The sequence below is a fragment of the Rutilus rutilus genome (assembly GCF_951802725.1).
Source record: "Rutilus rutilus genome assembly, chromosome: 3".
In the NCBI taxonomy this organism is placed as follows: domain Eukaryota; kingdom Metazoa; phylum Chordata; class Actinopteri; order Cypriniformes; family Leuciscidae; genus Rutilus; species Rutilus rutilus.
This window is the reverse complement of record NC_140211.1, coordinates 8,310,764-8,326,529: the sequence shown is the minus strand read 5'-3', so window position 1 is coordinate 8,326,529 and position 15,766 is coordinate 8,310,764. Positions and strand designations below refer to the sequence as shown.

General features: G+C 40.9%; 1 protein-coding gene across 3 annotated transcripts in view; it reads left to right on the top strand.

Moving 5' to 3' along the window:
- fxr2 (FMR1 autosomal homolog 2) overlaps window positions 1-15,766 on the top strand; it is a 31,020-nt gene that overhangs the window by 9,409 nt on the left and 5,845 nt on the right. For 2 of the 3 annotated variants that reach the window (XM_084405777.1, XM_084405776.1), the window contains exons 5-14: window positions 1,134-1,282; window positions 2,351-2,444; window positions 2,532-2,648; window positions 3,330-3,500; window positions 5,412-5,490; window positions 5,584-5,741; window positions 5,962-6,048; window positions 7,081-7,300; window positions 8,660-8,839; window positions 9,985-10,188. In XM_084405777.1, the coding sequence (XP_084261903.1) occupies window positions 1,134-1,282; window positions 2,351-2,444; window positions 2,532-2,648; window positions 3,330-3,500; window positions 5,412-5,490; window positions 5,584-5,741; window positions 5,962-6,048; window positions 7,081-7,300; window positions 8,660-8,839; window positions 9,985-10,188 (1,459 nt within the window). The remainder of the gene's footprint in view (window positions 1-1,133; window positions 1,283-2,350; window positions 2,445-2,531; window positions 2,649-3,329; window positions 3,501-5,411; window positions 5,491-5,583; window positions 5,742-5,961; window positions 6,049-7,080; window positions 7,301-8,659; window positions 8,840-9,984; window positions 10,189-15,766) is intronic. The other variant, XM_084405778.1, reaches the window with a different exon arrangement.

The following is a 15,766-nucleotide window of genomic DNA, read 5'->3' as shown; positions in this document are numbered from 1 at the left end:
TAAAAAAAGTTGAAAAATCATAATGAGTCCTCTTTAATGCTAATACACTCTACTAACACTGCTTAAACTCCTCAGAGCTTGTGTCTGCCGCTGTTTATTGTCACATGTTCCTGTTCAAACCTGCCTCTGGACACACATTTTGGCTAATTAGGTTAAGGCAGCACATGGGTGACTTTCTCATAGTGAAGCACTGGGACCCTGTCTTCTCCCTCCTGCACACTTTACTCTTGATACTGGGGCAGTCGAATAATAGGACGAATTTAGACTTGACTTTTGACTGCGTTCTAGGTCATCGAGTGTTACGCTGATATGAAATGTGGCTGCTTATTATAGGGTTTGTTTTTGGGCAGGAAGGACTGTTCCCCGATTATCTTCAAATCGATTTTCTAGATAATCGTAGATAAGTAGTTTGAGTTTTAGTTTGTTGAGGTTGGTTTGTAAAGAAGGACTACACGCCTGCGCTCATATATATTCAAACGTGCAATATTAAGTTGCGCAATAAAATGTAGCTGGACAATAACTTTATTCTAGAACCAATACAATCTCTGTTACTGTAATTTCCTATTATCACTGTAAAGCTGCTTTGAAACAATCTATATTGTTAAAAGCGCTATATAAATGAAGGTGACTTGACTTGCTAACGTGTCTCATCAGAGTGACTTATTACTGTCAGTTTGAGCTAGTGGTCTAGCACAACAAACCCGTCTTTGAGCAGCTTCAGTCTGTTTGCTGTGTCTTTAAAGTGGCGAGGCTGTGAAAGAGGCCATTGTGACTTGTGTGATAAACAGTCAGCTGGTCATTACTGAAAAATAAAGATGACTACCTTTATCTCGCTTATTGCATGGATAATTGCCAAATGAGTAAATAAGAGGGCGTTTAAAACTGTTTTTGAGTTAAAATGATGTTATTAAATGGACAAATATGCATCCTAACAGTATTTATACAAAAATATTTGGTTCTAGAATGCCGTGTTTAAACCAATCAAAATTAGTCCACAGAGCAACAATTGGTAGAATAATACAATTTAACTACCCTAAATGAGTAACAAGCAAAGGTTAGCATGCAGACATTATCGTGTGTGTGTGTGTGGTGGGCATTGTGATATCTGTTTTTATTATTTCATCCCGATTCAGTTCTATGTGATCGAGTATGCAGCCTGCGACGCCACATACAACGAAATCGTCACATCGGAAAGAATCCGGCCAGTCAATCCCAACAGCCCCTCCTCTGAAAACTCCTTCTACAAAATCCCTATTGCTGTACCCGAGGATCTCAGAGAAATGTGAGTCACGTGTTCTGATGGTCCACTTTTTAATGTTTACAACTCATTATTGCAGTGGTTCTGTGGGGTCGCAGGTCTATTCTGATGGGGTGGCACACAGCTAAGGTTGGGTAACGTTCATATTGTAGCGATTTGGATTCTGCTTATCGATTCCCAGTTTCGATTCCAATATGGTAAAAAAAAAAGAAAAAAGTGTGCTTTTTTACAAAACGTTCTGTGATATTCGATTCCCAACTCTTCCTACTGCAGGGGGAATATGCTAAATGCAACTAATTATACAATCATGCATAGTTAGGGTGGAAAAATAAATGGTCTTTTTTATAACTTTTGAAATATTTATATTACACTACAGTCCAAAAAAGAAAAGAAAGTAATACTTTTATTCAGCAAGGATGCATTCAAATTATCATTTATATAATTGTGTATGACCATCTATTATTAACATTTGTGTAAGATTTCTGTTTCAAATAAATTAGATTCTTTTGAACTTTCCATTCATCAAAGAGCCCTGAAAAATATCTGGCTATTTCCATAAAAATATTAATATGAAGAATATGAATCATTTCAACATTGATGATAATCGGAATTGTTTCTTGAGCAGCAAATCATCATATGAGAATGATTTCTGGAGGATCATGTGACACTGAAGACTGGAGTAATGATGCTGAAAATTCAGCTTTGATCACAGGGATATTTTAAATTGTACTATTGAACAGTTTTACTGTATTTATCATCAAACGCTGCCTTAGTGAACAGAAGAGACTTACGACCTCAAACCTTTTGAGTAGTAGTGTATATCTGCACATTTTCTGTTCTCTCCACATCTATCTTGCTTCCTCTAAGCAGTATTATGGTTTAAATTTGTCTGTCAATTTAGCTCAGGCTACCCAAATTAAGCCAATGTGAACAGATGGTGCGACCATGCTTAAAAGCCATGAAAAAGAGAACTAAAATATGACCCAGGTTATATTAACTATATCAAGACACACCAGCAGAACCACTGCTTTATTGATTTTGTAGTTTGGAATTTTGGAAGAATTGTTCATTTATTTATTTTGAATGTTGCAGCTGTTTAACTGAGAACATCCACAAAGACTTCAGGAAAGCAATCGGAGCCAACTGCATCTTCTACAACACCTCTACACACCAACTAATTGTCCTGGTCGGTGTTTAATGCTCATGTATTCTCGTTTCATGAGACTGAAATGTGCTCTGTCGTGTCTGAAGGTGTTTGTCTGTTTCTCCACAGTCCACAAACGAGTCCACGGTGAAACGAGCATCTCTACTGAGTGACATGCACTTCCGGAGTATTCGCACCAAACTCATGCTCATGTCCCGTAATGAGGAGGCCACCAAACACTTAGAGGTTAGCAAATATGTGCTGCTTTTTTTACTACCATTTGTTACTCGTTTTGCATTTAAATAGGTTAGCCTGTCCTGAACAACACAATGAACATGAAGAAGATATAATAGCTGGTTGAGATTATTACATTGATTGTTAATAATATCAACTTGAGCGATTAACAGAAATAGTAGCTCCCCCTTGTGTCAAATGCAGGCTTGATAATGGAATTTGTCAAATAGGTTTCATTCAATTGAGTAAATATTGTAGAAAATATTTGTATACATCTCTTGCTGTCATTAAATTGTATCATGTATTGCTATTATTTTTGGCAGCTTGGTCTGTGGATATCAGTATAGGCATAAACCCATGCAAGTTGAGCAATAGTTAACTTGATTTAGTTCTTGTACAACAATGTTTTACCACAAATACCAATTCATTAAGTAAACAAACACTGAAGAGCTGCTTGTGCTTTTTTTTTATTCGGGTAGAGCAGATTTTTTGCCCCCTGAAGCGACACAATTTGTGGAAAGAATTCCTCTGCAGTTCAAACTTTATTCCCCTGTTGATTGTTAGTGCAGTTTTTCTTTTTGGTCATTAAATGCATGTTCCTGTAAAAGTGATCCTGGTCATGCTAGAATCCCCATGTGGATTAATTAAACAGACATCCAGCTCAACATGTGTGTGTTCTTGTGTGTGCCGCAGACGAGTAAACAGCTGGCGTCTGCGTATCAAGAGGAAGTGCGGGTGCGAGAGGATCTGATGGGTTTGGCCATCGGCTCTCACGGCGCCAACATCCAGCAGGCCCGCAAAGTTCCCGGCGTCACAGCCATTGAGCTGGAAGAAGAGAGCTGCACATTCAGGATCTACGGAGAGGTCTTCATACCTTTTTTTTTGTTTGTTTTTTAGAGCTTTTTTTAGGGGTGTAACTATACATGCATTCGTACCAAAAAAGTATTTCTGTTCGGTATGCATGTGTACTAAACGAATACAGTGTTGTTTTGACCCCTGCACGTTAGTTGAACGACATTTGTGATTTAATGTAGAGTCTGATGACATCATTAATGAACAAATAAGCCTGGACCTCGAGCTGAGACTCGAACGCGGGTTTTCTTGTGCACAGCTATGGCATTGACACAGCGCTCCTACATGACGGCTTCTTTAGTTCTTGCGTCTTTGGGTCGTTATGTTTCTCACAGATTTCCGCTCGCTCTAAATCAGATACAGATACAGTAGCAGAGTTGAGATTACATTTATATGAATGCATTAGTGAGAGAGCGATTGCGTGTAAATTAATTCTACCTGGCAGCTTCTCTCTACTAATAGTGAAGCTGTGGGTTTTAGTTACTAAGAAATATATGCTAGAACTATTCAGTTTCTAAGCTATTTTATTGATGAATCACAGAACAGAGTTGACAATACATTTCGACGCTACTGAATGTTTCTGTGTGCGCGCGATCTGCACATGATGTGCAAGCTACTGCACGTATGTTGTAACTTTTTAAAACACTCATTCACCTGATCAAGTTTTTAGTATCCAGATGGTATAATGAAACCCATCTTGTGAAGCGCTCTCGGAGAATGCATTTCTCATTTTGACTGTTGGAAACGGAGCGTGAGGGGCCGTTCACGCATCGCGTCTTTTGCACGCTCAAGATCGTTATTTCATAATGGAAGCCATGCGGTGCGGCACCCTCTTTTTCCAGGCACGCCTCTGCCGCAAGCGCACCGCAGGTCATGTGACAAACCAACCGATCAGCTTTGACCTTTCCGTAACATCGAAAGCTCGGCCGAACAGCTGATCATAGCTGTACGGGGCGGCTTTTTATTTCTCATCTCCATAAATATATCTAGTAGTAAAGCTAATGCAAGGGCTAGAAATCAATTAATCCTTTGCTGATGCTTCCTCGTCATCATGGAGAGCGCAGTTCATGGTTGCATAGCAACGACAGACGCCACGGGGGCGCAAGTGCTTGTGGAAAGGAGGAGAATGTTTTTAAACGTGATATGTGAACGGCCCCTAAAAGTGGACTTCAAAGATTTATTATCCTGTTGCGCCCTCTATAGGCCATGATCAGCGACTAGTCGATGTTGTCTTGGAAAAAAGTCTTCCCTTTCTTGCAAATGAAGCTCAGGAGGAAGTTAAAATAAGACTTTATTGAGCAAAGCAACAAAGTCGAGATGAGTCACCACATCTGAATTTGTCTCTGGCCAGGGCACTATTATACATTTTTCTAATGTGCTGTTTGGCAATGACCATGCAGCTTAATTTTTTGTAAGATTCACCTCACCCGTTTCCCATAATTAAATCTCACTCCTCTCGTCTTTCTCTTTAATTGCGGAATCCTGAAGTTTATATCTTTTCTTATTTTATTTTTTATTCTTAAATGTGACGTGTTTTATATTAAGCGCTTGAAACATTAAACCTACATGGCTTGAACTAGAGTCAGATGCATGTTGTTTAATGCGATGCGTCGTCCTCAGAGCACAACTTACACCTTACGTTGTACATTTCGCGTAAGGGATTATCCTGACAGCAAACAAGTCTACGTTTAACTTTGCAGACTTCAGTGCACGAGTGGCAGCGTCTACGGATGAGCGTCAAATAGACGGAGCGGATTAGAATGGGAGCGCAATAATTCTAACCTTATTCTGAAGTAGTTTGCTAGCATATTTTGCATCAAAAACCTTCACTTTTGTGTACCGTTTAAACCCCTAGTTCATCTTGTGCGGATTTATAAAGATGCATGTAAGTGTTTTTGACGGGTTTTCTCTTTCTGACTCAAGACCCCAGAGGCAGTAAAGCAGGCCAGAACTTTTCTGGAGTTTAAAGAGGATTCCTTCCCGGTTCCCAGGAATCTCGTAGGTGAGTTGGTTTTCGGCTTCTCAGACACATTTCATTTGTGGACCGACACAAATTCTGAAAATGTTCTAACCCAATGATTCTCTTTTACAACAGGCAAGGTTATTGGCAAAAACGGCAAAATTATCCAGGAAATAGTAGACAAATCAGGTGTGGTTCGGGTCCGGATCGAAGGGGACAATGATAAAAAGCTGCCCAGGGAGGAGGTAGGCAGGCAGGGGGCTGGCAGAGACAACACTGTCAGCAGCCAAGAGGTGAATGAGCCGCCCACCTGATACAACAAATACAGCTAAATAAAACCTCAGTGAGGAAAACAACACATTATTAGTAACAAGCTGTTTATTTTCATGAAAGGGGACACACATTGTGACATTGTTTTTTAACCTTAAACATCTGAAATTGCTTCTGATTTTACTAACACCACAACTGCTTTTGAAAGGATCAGATTCCATAAACACTTCTTTTGTTTTTCAGGGAATGGTTCCCTTTATCTTTGTTGGAACCAAAGAGAACATCAGTAACGCCCAGGCTTTGCTCGAATACCACGTGGCCTACCTTCAGGTTAGTCACCAGTCATAAAAACTGAGGTTTGTCCTTTTTCGCGCATGCATTTCACCTTAAGGGTGTTCAGCTTCTGAACTGATTGCAGTTGCTTAAGGCTGTCTGGAACTCCCATGCGTTTGTTCTGTTATTGTTTATATCGATTCATTATTTGCAACACAAAATTGCACAGATTCATTGTACCACTAAAGATGTTTTAAATAAACTTTGTATCTTGACTGGTCAGCTGATCTCCCCTTCCATGGAAAGCTGTTGGTCACCCTTAAACACGAACTGACGCTAAAAATACCCCCACTGGGGTAGATATGGTTGGGGAGGGGGCAAAGTGTGGATTACATGCCATCTACTCCTCTCAAAATAGACATTTCCCCTCTCCGTCCCGTCCCAGCTCTACCAGCGCTCAGCTGCTGTTTCAAACCGCCAGCTGTCACATTCTGATTTGACACCCGCACACGTTTACAGACATGTTGCATCTAGTGAAACCCACTGCGATAAATGCTGTCTGTGCAGAAAATCCTGCTAGCCGGATCACACGAAGAACCGGCAATCATTTCATCAGCCTCTGGATTATATTATCATATATTATATTGCCAGCAATATAAATAGCATATTTAATATTTTCCCCCATTTGCTTTAAAAAAAATGAAAACCAGTATAATATATATATATATATATATATATATATATATATATATATATATATATATATATATATATATATATATATATATATATATATATATATATATATATATATATATATATATATATTATAAATATTATAATTAGGGCTGTCAAGTGATTAATTGATCTAATTACATGATGTGGTATTTTTGTTATATTATAAATGGCAATATATTATATTGTCTTATATTGCATATTTTATTATATTATCATATATTGTCAGCATATTAATAGCTTGTATAATTTTTCCCCTTTTGCTATTAAACAATGACGCCCAGTCAGATTTGTGTGTGTGTTCTCTAGCTCTGCATATGTAGATGAACGCCTCTGTTTCTCTGTGACTGACAGGAGGTGGAGCAGTTGCGTCTGGAGCGTCTACAGATCGATGAGCAGCTCCGCCAGATTGGGGTGGGATATCGCGCAGCCCCCAGCCGCTCGGGGTCAGGGGTCGCCGGTGAGCGTGAGCGGGGATACCTCACGGACGAGAGCACTAACTCTGTGCAAACCACACGCACCTACGGAGGAAGAGGACGTGGACGCAAACCTAACAATGCGTACTCTGGCTATGGTGAGACTACAACTCCCATGATGCTCCTCTGTCTTGAACAGTCTATCCGATCCTTAAGTCCGACGTCAAGCGTCACTGTTTCCGGGTCTAAACGCTCTGTACTAATACACACTCGCTTTAAAACTACAGAAGAATCATGATCTTAACCTTAATCTCCATACTGAAATCCCAGATGTCCAGACAGTGATTCATCTTTAATGAATCATTAATAATATTGGTGTCCGGGACTGTAGTGTATATACATCAGCAGTTTATAAAAGTTTACCCTAAATGTCTAACATGATTAAATGGTGCTCAAAAACGACTGTCGTTCTCACTTGAAACAAGTGGAGGCTTTTACCCGGAAACACTATCCTTACAACACGACTACAAGCGGAAACATGTCAATCATATCTGTACCATGTATAATAAGATGTACAACAGGGTTAAGGCACTCCTGTGTAAAAGGCATATTTGCTTTTAATTTCCTCTAAACCACTAGATGGCACAAAAACCCTCCACACCTGCCTTTCACCCTTCTCCTGGACGTTTGTCTGATTCTTGACACGATCGCTAGCAACAACACAGTGTAGATTCTGTGGCAAGTTGATCTAATGTTATTTATTTAATTTATTTTTTATGTTATGAAGAGGTTATTTTGAACAAGCGTTCTCTCGGATATTACTTCAGGTGGCCTTTTACTTCATGCCAATGGGCTTTAAATGAGGACTTTTGACTTGCACTATTTATAGGGTTTTTTAAACAAATCAAACCACTTATAATAATTTTTCACAGCAAAATTTGTTGCTTCATTAATGTCCTATGAAAAACGTTATTTTCTACAGTCGTACACAGAGAATTTCATTTCAAAAGCTGACGTCTGCTTTGTGAAGATCGCTTGTGCACGCGATTCCTTAACATACAATTGTTTGATTTAAATTATTATAATTTATAATTACATAATAAAAAAAAGATAAAAAAATGTTCAGGTCAGTAAACTAATAAAAAAAATAAAAATAAATGGAGATCAAGAATCATTTTGGAATCGGATCGTGAGGCGCCTAAAGATTCCCACCCCTACTATTAATATAATGTATATTGTAATTAATGAATACTCAAAATCAAATGCCAACTTAGTATCTATCCTACAATATTATTGTGAAAAGCGCTACAAAAAAAATAAATCCATCGATAACCGTGACCCTTTGACCCTGAATGGCTTCAAATACAACAACCTGCTTTTCACACAGTTGTCAGAAGCAAATGTAATAGCTGGGTGTTTATCAGCTAAATGCGTGTAACGTTTAATTTGAATCTGTTCAAAATCTCTCTGTGGCAGCCAGCTGCTCAACACTTATATTTCTTTATTCATCCTCGCAGGAACAAACTCTGAGCTGTCGAATGCGTCAGAGACCGAAGAGATGGGGGAGCGGGAGCTCAGGCCCAAGGGGGTCGGATCCGATGATCGGGGCTCCAAGCGTGGAGGTCGAGGCCGTGGCTCCAGCGCTGGCAGGGGCCGAGGAGGACCGGGGCCCCGAAACACGAACACCATCAGCTCTGGTACATCACGCTTGCAATTAATGCAGAATTAAATAAAGTCTTGGAGCCTTTTATAGCGCATATTCTTTTTTTGAGTTGCTCAGTTGTGACTCGTGAGTGAAATCTCTCTTTCTATTAGTAATAATAATAAGTTGTCATCTAGTAAAACAACTGAAAGTATCATGAAAATTAAATTAGCAAAAGTTGTGGGAACTATAGTTTCTAGAGAAATCAATACAATTGATATTGTTCTCAAGTAAAATTGTTGATTTTTGGCGGAAAACTTAATCGTTTAGATTAATCGATACAAAAATAGTCGTTAGTGGCAGTCTTAGATAATATATAATAAAAATAAGTATTCACAATATTTAACTCTTTCCCTGCCAGTATTTTTGACCACTTTTTTGGCCCCCCAGAATTTTCTGTTGTATAAATATGTGAACATGCAATATATCAAAGGAAAGAACAGACCCTCTGCTTTTAAACAACACAAAGGCATTTTATTCTAGTTCTATGCATTCATTTTTATCAACACTTGAATGTTGGTAAGTTTCATAAAGCAACATTTTGAACAAAAAAACCTTAGAAAATCGCTTTTTTTGTCCGTCTACATTCAGATGGGATTCAGAACGATGATCAAAACACAGAGTAGATCGAGTCCATCAACACCCCTAAAGCTTCACAGCCCTAGAGCTCGTCCTGACACGACATTTCATTCAGTAACATTAGGCAGTTTTGATTTGTATGCTGTTTAATGTTGTGGATTGTTATTTTACATGTGCATAAGCAGTGCTTCTATCATGTGTTTCTCCTCCTTCTGTTTTGATGTGGAGATTCTGTACTATTTCAGAAGATGCGTAATAGCGCCCCCTACCGTATAACAGTGAAAACCAGTGTTTTTCCAACATGCACTTACATCACACTGACAACATGTGCTGGATTAGACACTACTCTGAAGTAGGAGCTAATTTAGTCCCCCCTCAAAAAGGTGTTCCTATAACTAAAATCGTTCCCGGTTCCTGCGGTGCAAACACGCCAATAAGCGACGACTACTGCCAGTAATTGTAGGAACTATGAAAACGTTCCTCCGGTGCGAAAGCCCCTCATGCAAACTCCTGCCTATCATTTGTTATTTTGTGCCCTGCTGATCTTCTGTGTGTTTCCAGTGCTCCGAGATCCAGACAGCAACCCGTTCTCTCTGCTGGAGGGAGACGGCGAACTGGGCGGCGATACCGACGCCAGTGAGAGCATGGGCGGCATCGACCGCAGGAGACGCTCACGCCGCCGCCGCAATGACCAGGAACCCAGCCTTATGGATGCAGCCGCTAACGAATCAGACAATCAGGCAGCCACCAGTGAGAACGGACTGGGTATGACACAATTCCAGGTTATTTTGATGCGCACAGGTTGAGTTAAGGCGAGACACTACAGGTGAATAGGGTAAAATTTTTAAATAATAGATCTCACCATGAAACTTCCTCAGTTGATTACTTACACAAGTATATAAAAAAAATGTATTACAAGTTTTAGAAATTTGTATGTTTAATTATGCAAATTAGGCATTATCTCATTAAATATGCACGATTTTCCATATATTTTCGGTAGATAGATCTGAACATATGATAAAGTCAGGTGCAAAATTCTTTTTTCATTTTGTTTACACACAAGATGAAAAAAAAATTCAGAGGGATTTCAGGATATTCTTTCATTGCCTAGGAAATCAAAATATACGGTCCATAGCCTTAAATCGATTTTCGCCATATTTTTTTTATTAAAATGTCACATAATTCAGGCCAGGAATGATTTATTAACAAATCCCTCTGAAAATATCTTCCGAATACTGCTAAGCTTTACAGAGCTTTACAACGATACCGGTCATGACTGACTTCAGTGAACAGACGGATCTCGGCGTGTCGTGCTGGAATGCTAACTTCTTGGTAAATTTGGGAGAAACTTCCTGCCGCGAGTAAACAAAATGTAATAAAATAAACATCTTAATGTATATTTTCAATGTTTTCTTTATAGCAGCTTGAAAGAACACATATTGAAGGAGTAAACTAGCTCAAAATCTCAAAACTGACCACTGCATGAAAAATCTATGTTTTTGCCTGCCGTGTCTCGCCGTAAGAAGAACATTTGAGCTCACATAATCTGCCCCTGTGTTTGCATAGCAGTATTGGTTTCCCCTTTCCCATCTTTAGTCTAATGATGTCAGTTATGGTGTGACGATACACTTAGCTCACGAGACGATACGGTTCTAATGTTGCGGTTTCATGGATTCTCGTCCATTGAACGTGCCACGTCCGTTCTACATGATACACTGATCATCTTGTAATGAATGCCACTTCGGTTCCACTTTCTGAGTATGATTTATCATATGCAGTAAAAGACAGAACAATATAATGGCAGCATTGTGAGAGGTTTTGCCAAACTCAACTCAGTCATGCTGATATCGTGCACGTTTAAATCTCTGTGTATCTCGTGGCACGTCGCCACACTCCTAAAGTGAGTGATTTGCAGCAGCAAAACAGTGTTTTCTCACTTTATTTGTTCTCTTGTGGTTATTCACCATCACCTCGCTAGTTTTCTTCTCATCTGTGTTTTTATTTTAGAGTTGTTTTTTTTGAAGCCTGTGGTGAGGTGATGTGTAGCTAATGTGGTCAACTGACCTACTTCCTCTTTGCCTATGCAGTTATAGATGTTGTTTATCAGGCTTTAAATGCGTTAAACCAAGCAATCAAAATCCAACTGATTCAACTTCTCTGGTAGATCTCTTTTCTGATTATAATAATGTAAATGTTGAAGTAAGCGCAAATCCATAACGTCTCACCTAATTCCCCAAATATCCTCCTATTTTCAGGTCAAAATAAAGCTCTACACTCATAACCGTTCACTCTTGCTGCAAAAAAAAAAAACTGTGCCCTCAGACGTCACACACAAGCCCTCACAAACACACACACTGCAACATAGTCTTACACACTGGTGCAATAAATTCAAAACAACATTTCCAAAACTGGTAAGTTATGTTTCTTGTGGTTCCCCCCCTCACAGACCTTTCACATGATGAACATCTACTGTACCTGTTTTTCTCCATGAAGGTTCTTATGATCGAGGCGACGGTGAAGCGACTCAAGTTTGTCTGAACTCGTTGCCCAGACTCTTATAGTCATAGCATGGACAAAGACATGGGCAACTAGAGTGGCACTGCTTGTCTCTTTGGCCTTGCCCTTCCCCTTCACCTTCCTCATCCTCTTCCTTCACCTCTTCCTCCACTCCCTACTGCTCATCCTCTTCCCTCACCTCTTCCTCCACTCTCTACTCTTCATCCTCTTCCTTCACCTCTTCCTCCACTCTCTACTGCTCTTCCTCTTCCCTCACCTCTTCCTCCACTCCCTACTGCTCATCCTCTTCCCTCACCTCTTCCTCCACTCTCTACTGCTCATCCTCTTCCTCCACTCCCTACTGCTCATCCTCTTCCCTCACCTCTTCCTCCACTCTCTACTCTTCATCCTCTTCCTTCACCTCTTCCTCCACTCTCTACTGCTCTTCCTCTTCCTTCACCTCTTCCTCCACTCTCTACTCTTCATCCTCTTCCTTCACCTCCTCCACTCCCTACTTCTCTTCCTCTTCCTTCACCTCTTCCTCCACTCCCTACTGCTCTTCCTCTTCCTTCACCTCTTCCTCCACTCCCTACTGCTCTTCCTCTTCCTTCACCTCTTCCTCCACTCCCTACTGCTCTTCCTCTTCCTTCACCTCTTCCTCCTCCTCCTCCACTCCAGTGTCCTCATCCTCTTCCTTCACCTCTTCCTCCACTCTCTACTGCTCTTCCTCTTCCTTCACCTCTTCCTCCTCCTCCTCCACTCCAGTGTCCTCATCCTCTTCCTTCACCTCTTCCTCCACTCCCTACTGCTCTTCCTCTTCCTTCACCTCTTCTTCCTCCTCCTCCACTCCAGTGTCCTCATCCTCTTCCTTCACCTCTTCCTCCACTCCCTACTGCTCTTCCTCTTCCTTCACCTCTTCTTCCTCCTCCTCCTCCACTCCAGTGTCCTCATCCTCTTCCTTCACCCCTTCCTCCACTCTCTACTGCTCTTCCTCTTCCTTCACCTCTTCCTCCTCCTCCTCCACTCCAGTGTCCTCATCCTCTTCCTTCACCTCTTCCCCCACTCCCTACTGCTCTTCCTCTTCCTTCACCTCTTCCTCCACTCCCTACTGCTCTTCCTCTTCCTTCACCTCTTCCTCCTCCTCCTCCTCCTCCACTCCAGTGTCCTCATCCTCTTCCTTCACCTCTTCCTCCACTCCCTACTGCTCTTCCTCTTCCTTCACCTCTTCCTCCTCCTCCTCCACTCCAGTGTCCTCATCCTCTTCCTTCACCTCTTCCTCCACTCCCTACTGCTCTTCCTCTTCCTTCACCTCTTCCTCCACTCCCTACTGCTCTTCCTCTTCCTTCACCTCTTCCTCCTCCTCCTCCACTCCAGTGTCCTCATCCTCTTCCTTCACCTCTTCCTCCACTCTCTACTGCTCTTCCTCTTCCTTCACCTCTTCCTCCACTCCCTACTGCTCTTCCTCTTCCTTCACCTCTTCCTCCTCCTCCTCCACTCCAGTGTCCTCATCCTCTTCCTTCACCTCTTCCCCCACTCCCTACTGCTCTTCCTCTTCCTTCACCTCTTCCTCCACTCCCTACTGCTCTTCCTCTTCCTTCACCTCTTCCTCCTCCTCCTCCACTCCAGTGTCCTCATCCTCTTCCTTCACCTCTTCCTCCACTCCCTACTGCTCATCCTCTTCCTTCACCTCCTCCTCCACTCCCTACTGCTCTTTCTCTTCCCTCACCTCTTCCTCCTACTCCTCCACTCCAGTATCCTCTTCCTTCACCTCTTCCTCCACTCCCTAGTGCTCTTCCTTTTCCCTCACCTCTTCCTCCTACTCCTCCACTCCAGTGTCCTCATCCTCTTTCTTAATGTTTTTCTGGATCCATTGTTCCAAAACCCAATGAACTGACTCTGGCCCTTTTATCTATCTATTGAAGCAGGGGTTTTCAAAGTCTAAGACAGTGGGCCTCCCTTTTGACACAACTTACCCAATGGCGAAAACACACACACACACACACACACACAGCAATGTCAGACTCTTAACTCCTCACTTTTATCATTGTTTGTGTTAACATGAAGTGCTGAAAAGTGCAGTTAGGCCTCGTTTACACTCTCAGTGAAATGTGACCCAATTCCGATTTTTTTGCTCATATGTGACACATTGGATGTGTTCTATGAACGTGTAAACAGGAAAACGCATGCATTCGGATGTTTCGAGATCGGTTTCAGGCCTCATTCATATGTGGAAATAAATCAGATATAAATCAGATATAAATCAGAAATGTGCCAATGCGACTGTCATGTAAACAGGCAGATCTGATTTTCTGAGGCATTATGCAACGTCTCCGCGGTTTAATGACGAGAGAAACCCTGACGTGCTTCTGCAAAGGGACGTCGTAGGAGAGGAATGTGGACAAATGTTGACAACTTATCAAAGGTTGGCTTGCTCATACTAAAATTTCGGACCCACTGCTCCTTGTTAAAGCCAATATTTAAGCAGAATATGCTCCCACCAGTCCTGAGATCTGTCTCACACAATAACTGAAGCATATGCACAGGCTGCAATGATGGCACTTTTCGTCGTCCTCCGCCTCAAAATCATGGTGATGTTTGGCGAACTTTGCATATATCGCAGAGCTAGCATCAAGCATATTTCGCGTTCGTCCAGCTGTGCTAGAGAAGTTAACCCTTCAAGCATGCGCGATGCTTCAGATAGTATGGCAAGTGTAAACGCATGAATCGGATACAGTTGAAAGAACGTGTAAACGGATGGTCAAAAAAATCGGATAAAGGTAACAAATCAGAATTGGGTATCAAGACTGCAGTCTAAACGTGGCCTTATTTTCAAAATATTAACAATTTAACTTTTTTAATTTATTAATTTAAACTAATTATTAGGCTGTAATTTTTACCACTCTCCGCGCCTCCCCTGGCATGCTCTGGCGCCCCCTGGAGAGGTGCGCCCCACACTTTGAAAACCCCTGTATTGAAGGTTCTCATTGGTGTGTGATCAATTTTGACTCTTAGTGTTTCCACTTGGGTAATTGTGTCTAACTGAGCTGAAGCCGTGCTGACTTGAGTGAACAATATTGAATGCTAGTGCTTTCTAAATGACAGCATGGTGTAGGCAATGAGAAACGAAGGGATTTGTGTGTAGAGTTTTGCAGTGACAGTTCAACAAATCTGACTCATGTATCAAAACAGGGGAATAGTGTTTATAGTTTAGGGAAATGGGTGTGCTTTTGTTTAGAAATGTTAGTTCTGGTTATAGTGTTTAAGCAATCAAGAAACTGTAAGATAAGTAAATGTTTTAGTGGTATTTTTCATTCTTAGTTCATGTAGTTGACTTTTGATAAACAATACACTAAAAACGGTAATATTGTGAAATATTATTACATTGTAATATAACTATTTTAGTTATAAAATCTCTCCAGTCTTCAGTGTCACATGATCCTTCAGAAATCATTCTCATATGATGATTTGCTGCTTTATTATTGAATTAGAACTTTAAAAATGTTGGCCCATTTATTTATTTTCTCGTCGTTGTATTGCAGGAGTTCCCTACTCATTTAGTCGTGCATTTAAACCCTGTTGTCAATCCAGAAACTTTGTGTTGTACTTGGCATGATAAACTAAACTTGTGTTCAGATTGTGAATTAGTAATAAACAAGTGGCAAGAGAAGGGCCTCCCTTTATAATCAGTAAGGCTGTCAAACTCTAAAGCGCAAACTCTCTGAATTCTGCACTCTCGAAAAAACTGTTATATAAAAAAAAGAAATCCACATTAGGAAAGCCTTTGGGAAATTTGCTTGATTTAATTTCGCAGAACTGTCTCAGAAGATTGGCCCCCTTGCGTCTCATG